This window comes from Podarcis filfolensis, assembly GCF_964270895.1.
Source record: "Podarcis filfolensis genome assembly, chromosome: 15".
Lineage (NCBI taxonomy): Eukaryota > Metazoa > Chordata > Lepidosauria > Squamata > Lacertidae > Podarcis > Podarcis filfolensis.
Window position 1 is genome coordinate 42,653,862 of NC_139618.1, and position 13,797 is coordinate 42,667,658.

At 45.7% G+C, this 13,797-nt stretch overlaps 2 protein-coding genes across 17 annotated transcripts in view; one reads left to right on the forward strand and one right to left on the reverse strand.

Moving 5' to 3' along the window:
* Positions 1 to 6,779, forward strand: part of BIN3 (bridging integrator 3) — a 119,024-nt gene extending 112,245 nt beyond the window's left edge. For all 5 annotated transcript variants that reach the window (XM_083589092.1, XM_083589095.1, XM_083589093.1 and 2 more), the window contains one exon: positions 5,720 to 6,779. In XM_083589092.1, coding sequence (XP_083445218.1) covers positions 5,720 to 5,866 — 147 coding nt within the window. In that variant the 3' untranslated portion in view covers positions 5,867 to 6,779. The remainder of the gene's footprint in view (positions 1 to 5,719) is intronic.
* Positions 6,780 to 7,566: 787 nt separating this feature from the next.
* CCAR2 (cell cycle and apoptosis regulator 2) overlaps positions 7,567 to 13,797 on the reverse strand; it is a 35,843-nt gene continuing 29,612 nt past the window's right edge. For 6 of the 12 annotated variants that reach the window (XM_083588428.1, XM_083588429.1, XM_083588432.1 and 3 more), the window contains 6 exons: positions 13,590 to 13,669; positions 12,630 to 12,776; positions 12,376 to 12,484; positions 11,643 to 11,840; positions 10,205 to 10,410; positions 7,567 to 8,802 (listed from right to left, as the gene is read on the reverse strand). In XM_083588428.1, coding sequence (XP_083444554.1) covers positions 8,746 to 8,802; positions 10,205 to 10,410; positions 11,643 to 11,840; positions 12,376 to 12,484; positions 12,630 to 12,776; positions 13,590 to 13,669 — 797 coding nt within the window. In that variant the 3' untranslated portion in view covers positions 7,567 to 8,745. Of the gene's footprint in view, positions 8,803 to 10,204; positions 10,411 to 11,642; positions 11,841 to 12,375; positions 12,523 to 12,629; positions 12,777 to 13,589; positions 13,670 to 13,797 lie in introns of all 12 variants that reach the window. The other 6 variants (XR_014542084.1, XR_014542085.1, XR_014542087.1 and 3 more) reach the window with 2 other exon arrangements.

A 13,797-nucleotide genomic window follows, 5' to 3' on the forward strand; every position in this document is an offset into this window, starting at 1 on the left:
TACAAAAGTTAAAATACAATAGAAGTACAAAGCAGCAGGGTGAAAGCAGTAGTAAAAATCCCAGGAGAAAATGTCCTTTAGGCGGTAAAAAGTCCAGGAAGATGAGAGTCTCTTCACCTGGTGCCAAAAACGCATTAGAGTAGGAATCCATTGAGCTTCCCTGGGATGGGAAGGAAGTTTTCATGGCCACAGAAAAGGCCTACTCCATTTTCTTCCTGCCTCCTCTCCTCTTCATTTCAATTAATAGGTCTACTGGGAAATGTTCCAGTGCAAGCCTCATTGAAGTGACTTGCCTCTCATTTTGCCATCTTTATAATGGCCTCCAAAATCTGCTGGTGGAGGTAGCAACCTTCCGTTGCATCCTGAGACGGCTACACCTGGGTTCCATGCTCACAGTCAGCATAGTTGGTGTTTGGGCCTCCCTTAAGCCAGTATTCTGTTGCTGTCGGATGCCCAGGCCCATTCTCTGCCTCTGCCAGTTCAGCTGTTCCTCATCCACTGAAGGCAGGCTTGAGACCGCACATCTTCCCAAAATGCACTCTTACCTCAAAGTTTAAGAGTGCCTGCCCTGGGCCTTTGTGTCTGCCCTTCTGAGAGAGAAGGGGCGCCTGTTGGCTCTCCTGTGATTATTCTTGGTCAGGGAAGGGTGGCTTCACACTGCCCCCACAGCCATGCTTCTGCAGAGCGGGGGCACCTCTCTGTGGAGCCTGACAGAGTTACAGGCTGTTCAGTGGCCTGAAAAAGCATCCGGTGTCCCACGGGGACCAGAGAATGAGGTTGCATTAGAACCACTTCCCCTCTAACCTCTCTAATACTTTTCTTCAAGTTCTAGCTGCTACAGATCTGTTCATGCAGATGGCTGCAGCATCATAGGCAGGTCAATCTGTGAATTTTAGCCAATGGTAGCTTTGCACAGGTGGAAAGCACTTAATCTTGCACAAGTTGGGACAATCTACTTTTCACAGACCTAACGAAGAGTGTGAAAGGTTTTGTGTACCTTTGCGCTCATTGTTAGCTGTTTGCTGGGGCCCAGTGACAATGTGTCAAGTAACTTTTGCTGCATAGAGTAGGAGAGCCAGGTGGGGATGCAGGTGATTTTCATGTATCTTGTGGTGTGTTGCTTCTTTGCACACATATACCGGCAAATGACTGGGGAGCGATGGGGTTCTCATTTCTTATGCTGCTCCCCCTGTTACATGGAGACAGATGGTGCTTACAGTTTGTGGTTTACGAAGGTTTATAGTTACTAGTCATACAAAAAGTTCTGTGTGTCGGGAGAGGAGTGCTCCTAGGCATCTGTGCATGTAGAGACTACATGCTGGGGCCTTTGTGTGCAGCCACCCAATTAAGTGCATTATCCCAAAGGCCATGGCTCAGACAACAGGCTGCTTATGTCCTGTTCAGCAGAGGGGCTTTTGGGCTCTTGAAGAGGTGAGGGAAAGGGGCACTGATGTTGACTAATATGGTACAAGTAGTGTTTCCTGGAGCCAAGTAGTTTAATGCCACAGCATGTGATTAGCCCACTCAGCCCCTAGTGGTTTGGCTCTTCCTATTTTGGTTGTTCTGCTCTTGCCGATTTCACTTCATTAGTCATTGTGTAAACCAGCAGTCCTGCTGAATCACCAGAAAGTGCAGTTCTGTTACCTGGTGATGAGAAGGGAGAGCAGCGCTATAGCACAGGACTTCTGTCTCCTGATGGTGTCCCCACTCCAGCTGCTAATAGATTAGGCTGAGGAACAGGGGTGGGGCCTTTGAGAATTCGTTGAGATTTAGGTGTTCCCGAGGAATAGCAGCCACCTCCCCCTCAAAATAAAAAGCCGATTCACTGTGATGGTGAGGGGGGGAGGCTGTCTCTATGGAGATGGTGTATATATCTGTACCCAAAACATTTGCTCTTACACTGATGAGAGCCATGTGGTTAGCAGCAGCGGCAGCTTAGCAGAGAAACCAGTCTAACGGGAGACCTATGGGTTGGATGGCAAGCAGGCTTTGCATCATTCCTGCCGCACATTGTAGCTGAGGACAGGTTTCTTGGGTTAGGGCCACTGCTACTTTTATTCTACCTTCTAGTTCTTTTCCATAGGAACCACAAGACCTCCTTGGTTAGAGACAGGTGAAGTTATTGGTTGGGATCCTTTGCAGAGCAACATTCTTAGAACCCATATGCAGGCTTTTAGGATACTGAAAGGATTGCTAACAAGCCAGATACTATATGCACCACATTCATCTGCCCAGAGCTTAGAATTCTACCTGCCAGTGCTGTGATCAGCGTTACCACAAGACCCCACTCCGCCCATGACCATGGAATTTAATAATGAATTAAGCATGACCTTCCTAGTTCTGCTCTTCTTATTACCAACACTTACTGTTCTTCCTGTCCAGCTTGGAACTGAAAAGGTAAGAGCAGAATTACTTAGCATTTTTTTTCCCTTCTCGTACGGCTACAGCATTTTTTTTTTATTTTTTTGTCTTACACCTTATAGAATCATAGAATCATAGAGTTGGAAGAGACCGCAAGGGCCATCGAGTCCAACCCCCTGCCAAGCAGGAAACACCATCAGAGCACTCCTGACATATGGTTGTCAAGCCTCTGCTTAAAGACCTCCAAAGAAGGAGACTCCACCACACTCCTTGGCAGCAAATTCCACTGTCAAACAGCTCTTACTGTCAGGAAGTTCTTCCTAATGTTTAGGTGGAATCTTCTTTCTTGTAGTTTGGATCCATTGCTCCGTGTCCGCTTCTCTGGAGCAGCAGAAAACAACCTTTCTCCCTCCTCTATGTGACATCCTTTTATATATTTGAACATGGCTATCATATCACCCCTTAACCTCCTCTTCTCCAGGCTAAACATGCCCAGCTCCCTTAGCCGTTCCTCATAAGGCATTGTTTCCAGGCCTTTGACCATTCTGGTTGCCCTCCTCTGGACACGTTCCAGTTTGTCAGTGTCCTTCTTGAACTGTGGTGCCCAGAACTGGACACAGTACTCCAGGTGAGGTCTGACCAGAGCAGAATACAGTGGCACTATTACTTCCCTTGATCTAGATGCTATACTCCTATTGATGCAGCCCAGAATTGCATTGGCTTTTTGAGCTGCCGCGTCACACTGTTGGCTCATGTCAAGTTTGTGGTCAACCAAGACTCCTAGATCCTTTTCACATGTAGTGCTCTCAAGCCAGGTGTCACCCATCTTGTATTTGTGCCTCTCATTTTTTTTGCCCAAGTGCAATACTTTACATTTCTCCCTGTTAAAATTCATCTTGTTTGTTTTGGCCCAGTTCTCTAATCTGTCAAGGTCGTTTTGAAGTGTGATCCTGTCCTCTGGGGTGTTAGCCACCCACCTTCTTTCATGGGACTCAAAAGTGGGGTTCCTGGGGCTCTCAGCTGGCCTCCCACCAAGGCACTGACTTCAGACCACGGCAGTGGTGAAAACCCAAGACTCCCTGCAAAGAGGGCTGCTCAGTGATTTGAGGGCAGTTACTAGACCAAGGGATTTAGTAGTGAGCACAGGCATAAAAGGAGGCAAAACTCTCCTGCTAGCGAAGCTGGGATTTAAAACAAGGTTCCTAGTTGTGGTTACGTAGTGCCACTTGTCTGGAGGGGCGCCTTGGCAGACGTCATCTTGCAAAAATGAACACTTGAGCCACATTATTTGTCAGATATTGAGCTGATAAAATGATTTTTTCCCTTTAAAAAAAAAATCTCCTCCATGGAAACTTCCAGATGGGAACAACCATGCAGTGTGCTGCCTGTATCGCTGCATAATAATTGTAGGGCACAGGGAGTAACGATGGAAAAGCTGGGATTCTGAGATTGTTTGCAAAGCTTACTCCATCAGCTTCTGTTGCTATGGTGATAATGCATAAAAGGGGCAGTAGCAGCAACAGCAGGCAGTGTTGTCTAGTGGGCTCGGCAGAAGACAAATGGTGTTTAGCACCCTCCAGCTGTAGATCCCTGCGCTGATCTTGAAGGGAAGGCACCTGACCCCTTGGACACCTGTCTAGGACACAGGGATAAGAATAGCCACTTTGCGGAGGTGTTCGGAGGATTAGCTGGCATCTGTGAAAATCCTGCCAATGCTTGGCTGCCAAGGAAAGGGTTAAGCTGGGCCTACTGGTGTGTCTCCCTCTCGGCTCTATGGCTTTAAAAGCAGTTTGGTATATGTAACCTTACAGGAGGAGAGCAGGAAACACCATTCTCCCCCCAACTGCGGGAAAGGTCAGAGTTCATGACTCACTCCTGATACCTCCTCTGCAAGGCTCCAGACGGCTGTGTAGGAAGAGGGGTTTGTCACTGCCTAATCACGACTGAGCAAACGGATCCCCTTCAGAGGTGGAGATAAAAGCATCGCCAGCAGGATCAAGCAGGAGGAGGAAGCAGAACAAGACTAAACGTTTTTCTAGCTTTTAAAATATACAGTAATACACTCTTATGACTTGTGTCCCAGATAGTTTTCTCACAGCTGCTTTGAAACTTGCAAACCGTGTCTCTGCATCTCCATCATTCCAGCTGAGTTGTACCTAGAGATGCTGGGCTGTGATGCTTTCTCTCACTTTATGTGCCTACTCCTCCATATCTCAAGGAATCACATCTATTTTTAAAACAATCATATTGATTGCTTAATTGATAATCTGTATAAATTTGTATGAGAAAAACCTATTTCTAAGGCAAACCTACTTCCTGTGGTGTAAGATGCTTGTGTCACCTTAAAATCAGCCATCAGTTTAAGAGACATTTCCCCTTTTCTCACGCACAAAACAGAGTGCTTCTGGTTTAAGATGGTGCTTGCCATCTGCAGTATTTATGAAGTAGCTGCATACCAAATAAAAGTACCCTATGTGGCGGGGGGGGGGTTTAAAAAAATTCTAGTTACGGATTAAGGCACCTTTTTAGTTCAAGATATTTTAAAACAGTATAACAAACTGAGTAAAGGTCCAAAACCTGCTACTGTAGTTAAAACAATTTGGCTAGCTGTTGATTTATTCCTTGGCCATTGTTGCAATGACACCCAACATTTTAAGCATACAGTGCTGTTTATTGTAAACCTCCCCTGCCAAAAACATGAGAGTATGAGAGACTACTTAACCTTGTTTTTTAAAAAAGCCCATGCTCCAACCTGCCTTTTTAAAAATCTGAGTGATTTCTCAAATAGCACTGAAGGTTTGTAACCAGAGCTGAAATGTTTACAGCCATACTCTATTCATATTTACTCAAAAGGAAGTCCCACCATGTGAATTGCAAGCTTGGTTACTTAATCTGACTGACTTAAACTGTGCTCCTGTGAGGTTTTTAAAAAAATAAAAAGATTTATAAAAACTGCAGATAGCAAGTGCTATTTCAAATGGCATGTCCTTCAGTGTGAGAAAGGAGGGTGCCTGTAAGATACTGCGCACAAAGCCTTTAATTTTGGCTTTTTACATGCAAATTTATACAGATTTAATCACTCAACTAAAAATCATGCAGTCAATCACTCAATCATAATTTTTTTAACCAGGTGACAGCCCTTGTAGTAACCAGCAGACAACCACACAACATTGCTGGCTCAGAAACTGGCATTTTAAAAATAGTTCAGTCACTGCAAGCACTAAAACACTTTATCTGTATTTTCCTGGGAATGCTGAGGATGTGTGGTGGTTATAGATCACAGGAAAAGCCTGTTTAGATTTTCATCTGTTGAGGAGATCTGCTTCTAATGGGACTCTTCCCTCCCCACCCCCTCCAGGTTGTGTACTACACTGAAATGTACAAAATCTTTGGTGACTTGACAGAACAGATTGATGAGCCCGGCCTGACGGATGAGCAGAGGCAGAAGGAGAACGAAGCCAAGCTGAATGAACTGAGAGCCCTTTCCATTGTGGCTGATGACTGACCTGCAACTCGGACGCTCCAGGCTCACTGCTGTTGCTGCCACGCGGGGAAAATGGAGATTGCTCCTTGCTCCTCCTTCTCTAAGAACCTGGTCTTCTCTGGATTTTAACCCATTGTATATATGCTCATCCAGATTGACATGGCATATGCACCTGGAGCTGCAGCTCTTGTGGGTTCCCTCCTGACTCTTCTTGATCCTGGGCAATAACCAATCATTGCCTTAAGACACTACTGTCAATTGCAAGCTTTTCACTGATGTTGGCTTTCTTTCACAGCATATTCAAAAATGTGTTTGCCTGGATGCTTTTTATCATAGTTATGTGAGACCCTGAATCGCCATAGTTCACCAGATTTAACATAGGATTTCACCTCTGTGCCCTTAAGAGACATCTTATCACAACTAGCAGTGGCACTGTTGAGTTTGTATGCCTTTGTGCAGCAGAATACTGTCAAAACAATTTTTTATACTGAGTTGCAGCATTATCATCCCTCCTGTCACCTGTATGTGGTTTAATTTTTCTGAGCCCAGAGGAAGACAGCCAGCATTTATAATGGTGGTCTCAGTGCAGCCCATATATAATTATATGGTCAGCCCTGTGGAGCTGTAGAACCTCTATGTGCAGTTGTATAAATAACCACTTGAATATCAGTTACAGGTTTGTAACCTGTTTTCCTGTGCCTCTGTTAACTACATGCAATCGGCAAGATTGCCTGCACATTGAGTATTGGAGATGGGATTAAGCTAATGAGAGAGCACCACGTGTAGCGCCGTTTTCTTAGGGGAAGCTGCTATGGAAGAGAGGTTCCCTTCCTTGATCTTCTCCCCACTTTACAACAAGGAAAGCATCTGTGCTGCTCAATATTTCCCCCTCTTTTACAATTAAATAAAATGTGTGGTGGTAGGTTACTCTTAAGTTCTTATGTTACCAAGGAATCTAATTTTATTTTTGCAAAAGGAAAAAAAAACCTGTCCTTGGCTATTTTCCCATCTTCCTTCTCTGTGCAACCACTGATACACACACTGCTGCCCTCTACTGCCTGCAAAGGCCAGTCTAAAGCAGCATGGACCTGTTGCATGAGAACAGAGTTGAATACATGAGGCAGCAGCAGCTAGAACTAGCTGCTAAGGGAACAGAGGAGCTGAGCTGAGTTTTGATGAGTTTAAGAGGAGGGAGCTGTGTGAGATGTCTATATTTTATGAACTATATAGATTATTTTAAAAACTCGGTACTCCTTCCCTCTCGGTACCTGTTTAGCATACTGGTTATAGCATAATGCCAACAATTTTAAAACCCAACGAACCAGTCTTAGAAGCCATTGTGAAATTAGGCTGAGGCACTCACTCCTTGACAATGCCTCTCAGCCAGAAATACTTTCCCCAAAGCAGCTTCTCCCTACCGCGTGAGGGATCATCATTGCATTAAATAATGCCCCTACCTCTGGAAATAACAAGTATGAGGCATGGAACAGAGTGCAGGAATGCACCACATTGCCTAGTTTTGCTTTATTTCAGTCAGTGGGAGATAGGTTGCTGTGCCATGTAAGCTGCTATTTGCGGGCCTACTTCTGTTTAAGTTATTGGCTAACTGTTTTATTAAGCAGCATCTGAATGATCACTGTATGTCGGCTGCATGGGTTTCTCTCTAATTAAGACAGGCAGATTTCACTCAAAAGCAAAAAAAGGCAACACAGCCTTCTAACTGAGGAAAAGACTTTTATAAAAGGGAACCTGGCCAGTTAAATACAAGTTGTTACCACATTTACAGACTAAAAGCAACACATCCAGAAGAGACAGACCACCTGGGGATGGGGAAACAGGTGGCCAGAGCAGATGCAACCAACAGTGACTGCCGAAGAGGGCTCACCCGGCTTTGGACAGTCCCCCACCCACCTGGCCTGCCGCTACTCTGCTAAAGGCTACCACAGGGACCCAATGGGCTACCTACCACAGCCCTCCTGCCATTGCTACTTCCCCAAAATGGAAGTTAAATGCACTGCAGCCACCCTACCGCCTAAGACCATACCTGGTGGCCGATAACTTTGCTTACATTTGAAGACTGGCGAAAACACAGCAGATTGCTAAGCCTTTAAAGCTACATCTTGCAAGTGAGTGACTCAAAACTGCCAGAGAGGGAACCAGATGGCATTGTTTTCCTTAGAATGGCCAGCACGCAGCACTGAATGTATGAGGGCCCAGAGTCTAACCCACAAAACTGCAACAGTCACAAACTAGCCTGCAGCACTGAATGCATAATCTGTTGAGGATATAAGCCAGGAACCACTGTGTTGCTTTCATCTGATGTTTAAAGTCCTGCTATTTCTTTTGCAGCCTTCTCAGACCACCTTTTAATCAAGAGGCAGGCAGAAAGCCACCTTCTTGAGCAAAAGCTGTGGGGCAGGGAGGGAGAGAGGGCTTGAGGAGAAGAGAACAAAATTCTCCATGCAGCACAAAGAGGCCAGCCATGCCCTGTCCTTTGGTGCAGTCAGCACCTGTTGTCTGTCACCGAATTGGGCTTTAAAAAATCCCTTCTAGTACTTGCTACTGGCAGACAGCTTGAGAATATCTGCATGGTAGCTTCTCCACTTCACACAATAGACCATCAAAACTCCTACTTAATGGGTACTCCTCCTTTAAACAATAATGGTGGCTCCAGCATATGAACTGTGAATCCCAGCCATGTTTAGGCTAGGTGGCCTTTCTGCCAACACACACAAGCCAGAGGTGGCGGAGTGGGCTAAGGAGGAACTCCAGCTCCAGCCTCTCACATGGCAGTGAAAGGGTTGAAGGTTTCAAAGGCTTACCCAGACTGCTAACCCTCAGCCCAAAAATATCAAACCAAGGTACAGATCTTCCCTGCCAAGCTGCTTCTCCAGGGAGTGTCAGTTGCTGGAAACGGCTGTGGGTGTTGGTTCCTTCTTTTCTAGGCAATTATTGGTCTGAAAGAGACAAAAGACAAAAGAAGCACAATAGTAAGAAAAGCAAACATTCAATTTATTTCATTCTCGTTCCCTTCCCCAGTCTTAAGATGATTTATCAACAAAAATCAAACAAAACAGCACATAAAGAAAAACTTTTAGATAAGTTGCAGAGACTTTGAACAGATTTCCAGGACAACAACACTGACACATGGTTGGGTGCCTTTTTATTCCCCCCCCTTTACTTTTTTAAAAATTGAAAAATTATCATACAATGATACATGTCTCAGAGGTGACATACCACCCCTGCCTCGCCACAGTATGCTGGAAACTAATTCATCCCTCACCACTACAATTCCCAGCACATTGAACTACAGTTTCCAGGATGCTTTGGGGGATGCAATGTGCTTACATGTACAGTAGATTTGCCAGAGACACTTCTGCAAATGGCTTATAGCTGATCTAAACATATGGAGAAGGCATACAGTATAGCCTTCCTAGATTGCCTCATATAAACAACAACAAAACAGTTGGGAGTGGGAAACACACATTTGAATGTTCCCTCTTTCAAAAACTCCTAGCCCATAGAAAGTGATCATATTCTTGGAAAAGAGATCCAAGCCACCCATTTTCAAGATGTAGTGCCTTTTTTAACAACTTAAAATGAACATCTCCCAGTGTTTTGGGTAAGGATATGGAAATAACGGGCAATTAGGAGCTAAGCAGGTCTGGAGAATCCATGACCCTCCAGATGTTTCTGGACAACTCTCACAACCCCCAACTATTTTCATACTTTCTGGGGCTGATGGGAGTTGGGAGTCCAGCAACATCTGTCCCCAGACCTGGAGCAGCGACATGGAATGACTAGAAGACATGGGTCTCGGTTTGCCTCTCCATTCCTAGACCGAATCTGCAGGTAGAAATAAACTGGCTTCTGTATTTGTCCAGAGGCAAAGACTGAGTAAGACAGAAGTCCTCCTGACACCAGCTTCAGGTTTGAGGGAAAGTAGATCCAATTTGTATTAAGTCATGCACTTTACACTGTCTGCAGACCTAAGCACACATACCAGGGAGTAAGCCCCGTGCATAAGTTAGTGGAACTTACTTCCAAGTAAATAAATATGTATAGAATCAAAGAGCAGAGATTTGACACTGCGTTCTTGAGACAAAAGTCACTGCCAGGAAAGAGACCGATTCCTGAGTCCATCTTTGCCATAAGGACAAAGTAGAAGAGTTGCAGGGCCATGGCATGGCAGTCCAGAGTTGCCTGTTCAGCATCTCACACAAATGAACATTTATAAGTTTACCAAGCCAATTGCCACCAGAATCCACTGTTTGTGGAGCAGCATGCAGGGACGACGACTTGAAAACTCCTGACACCAGATAGGCTCTGTCCTAAAATATTCTGGAGGTTCCAGATTACCTTCTCAATTATCTTCTGGATTTCCAGCTGCAGTGGAATCAGGCGCTTCTTATTCTCCAGCAGCAGCCTCTGGAAACTGGATTTTTGTCTCTCGTTCCCCTTGCACTGCTCCTCCATCTCAGTGAGGCGCTTCTGCAGCTCTTGAACCTCCAATGTCAGGGCCTTGTTGGAAGCCTCTGTTGTAGAGAAGCGAAGCTGGGTCTCTTCTGTAAGCACAGCACAGAGGGTAGAATCAGATTCCAGGAAGTAACACAATGGACTGAGATCAGAGCAGTGCTATCTCCCAACACTAGGAACAAAAGCCATTGTTCTGAACTCACACAGCAGGTGACAAGAGTGAAGGCAGAAATTCAAAGTATCTCAAAAAGGGAAGCTGGAGGAGATATTTATATATGGCCGTGGTATATAAATTGGGGAAAGGGCCCTGGCAACACATGCCCCAGGAAACCAGACATTGTTCCATGTGAACACAGAGGGGGCTTCTACTTTGTTCCCTAGTGCAAGCAGGAGCAACAAACCACAATCCCTGGCCAATCATGTCTGAATGGGATTGTGGTGGTTCCACTCTGAACCAACCTTGGCTACAGATTGTGGTTTCTCTTACGTGCTCGTGAGGATGAGCAAAGTGGCATAAATTAGTGCATTCACAGTAGACCATAACCGTGGTTTACTATGTCATCCAAATTAGGCCTTTAAGTATATGGACCCAACTCCACTTAGAAACTCCAGCTAGCCCACTCTCTGCCTCCAGCTCAAATTCTTGGAAAGTCAAGCAGGTATGAGTAGCCAAAAACAGGCAAGGAGCATTAGCCTAGAATCACTGCAGCCCCACCAACCCCAAAGGTTCTATCAACAATGGTTCCACCACTCAATGCTTTGTTGCATTAGGTGCCAACTGCACTCCTGCATCCAATTCTTGTTGGGCTTCATTTGCCTAATATATTCTGATCAAAAGAGCCCTGTCATTCATCAGATGTAAGTGCTTTGTATGAGTGTGCCCAATGAACTGCTCCATGTTGTTGAGAGGCCAAAGCAAGGCAGGTGCTTTCCCTTGAATTCTGGCTTGGTGCAGCTTCTTGGGGATACGGTACAGCAGGGGTGGGGAACGGGATCTAGACAGGATGCCATATCTTACCCCTTGTGGCGACATCCAATTGTCAATCTCCTAACATAGCAATGTCAAGTCACTTATTTTGCCCATGAGTTTTGTGGAACAGTTTTCAAAACCTGACAGCTGATAATTGGGTCTTGCAAACCTTTTGGGCTGAGGCAAGTCTTTACCTGCCCTACAGCTGGTATCACCTGCGTGGACATGGCTTGACCAAAATGGTCCTGGGACCAAACGGAGAGCCTGGCAGGCCTAATGAGACCCATGGACCACAGGTTCCCCACTCCAATCCTTTACAAGATGAGCCAATCCTAACCATGTGTGGCTCACCCAATTTGAGCTCCAACGTGTGGATTTTGTTCTCTAGATAGAGTCGGCTGTTTTCTGTCTGTTCTGCCTTTTCCAGCAGTTTCCCTACATTAAGGACAGCCCCATTGTATGAAACCAGGTTGCCGGACTGAGACTCTGGAGAATACTTTGTAGGCACCTCAGGCACAGAGATGGATGAGCACAGTAGATTGAGGTTCCCTGTAAGAACAAGGCAACATTTACTCTGCTTGGTTTTGAAACGGAGCATCCAGAGACAGGGAATGGGAACCAAGGGCAGAAAAAAACCCCATTCAGATTACTTTTGTGCTACAGTTTCCAGCTCCTCCCATTGTGGGTTAGAAAGCTCTGTTCTCTCCTTCCTCCAATCACACGCAATTGCCACCATCCCAAAGCTGAGCACACCCTTTAAAGATGGGTTGAAAGAGATTCTACAGAAGTAACTTTTCCCTTCCTTGCATCACTGCAGAGTCACTAGTGGCAGGCTGGGCAACATGTACACTGCCCCATGCATTCAGGAATCGGGACAGGGCAGAAGAATATTGGGAGTGCTCCCTAGCAGAACTAGGCATAACTGGGTGGTCAGTAAATAGGACCAGAAACCACTGATCATGTGTAAGAGCTAAGCCGAAACTGTTAAAGAGTTCTAGCTCAGAAGGAAAAATAAAGGGATCCTTCTACCCATGAAGCTCTATGCAACTGAACAGCCCCTTCCAACCCCACACTGAGTACCTACCTAATGGCTCCTCCTCAGGGCCTGGCTCAGTCCCTTCCTGTCGGCTGTAGCGTAGGCTGCGGTAACGGCACACGAACTGCGTCACCACCCTGTTCACCAGGCGCTTCACCTGCCACCAGATGAGACACCCCCCCTCCATGAATGGCACTGGAAAAGGCCGCAAACAGATCCTCGTACCCTCAGCGCTAATCAAGAAGGTCTCAGGTCATTCAAACCTCCAGCAAAAGCAGAGGAGAAATCAGATTGGCACTCACCTGCTCTTTGCAGAGATGCAGCCCCAAGGTGAGAAGCACCTTTTCCATATCCCTCCTGTGCAGGTAGCCGCAGAAATTCAAGTCAAAGTAAATGAAGGCAAGGAGGGCATCCAGTGGCAACACAGCACTTGGGTCCAGCTCTCTGGGCTGGGGAAGGGTGGTGTAGGAAAAGGAAAAGGCTGTTCAAACTGTCAAGGTGTCACTTCCCTTCTACTACAGAGACCATTCCCTGCGCTTTCACTATAGGCTAGATTTCAACAGTGAACTGTTAGGGACTAAGCCTCCCCGAGCCAAAGACTGCATATCTACTGCATATCCACAGCTGACTCTGAACATGTTGGTGAGATTTAGTCTCAGCAACTAGGAACGATCAGGTTTCTGAGATCAGCTCCTATCCTGGAGTACCATCACTGCACCCAGGAGCCCACTGGGTATCAAAGACAAGCCTAGTTAAAACTGGACCAGAACGATATTGAAACGGCATTAAGCGTTGAGAAGCCTTGGGGGCAGCACAGGCGAATCAAGAACTGGTAATATTACAAACAGGCATCTCGGGCAAAACAAAAAACTGCTCTCATATTTATTTTCTTGCTATGGAAAATAAATATGAGACAGCAAATTCTAGGATTTTGAGGAAGAAAAATACACATGGATATGTCTTGTCACAAACCATGGGATACAGAGCTTATAAAAAAATAGCAGCTGCTGGAATTCTTAGGAACTCCACTTTTCCTTTTACAAGCAACACGTTTCTAATTCACATAGGTATGAAGAAAGACATCAAGGCAAAAGGGACAGCTTTTACATAATGCTTAAAAACCCAGAAGATACCCAGATGGGAATTCTGATACTGAGAAATCAGTATCCTTTTCTACAACCCAAGCCCCAGCCACAATTCCCAGGGCCACTGGCCTAAAGAGTTCAAAGCAGACTTTGAGAAGGAGGGGATTTGTCACTGACCACATCATGAAGGGAGGAGAACTCCATCTCTGATTGGTTGGATGCAACTGATCTCACTTCAGCATCTTCTAACTTGACACCTGTGGAGAATGCGGCATGACTGGCTTCAGATGCTGACCTCTGCTCAGTGCTTACCAAGAGAGACTTGAGTGAATACCAGCGTCTTCCAAAGCACAATCTCACTGAGCAGATACCACTGGCTTGTGTG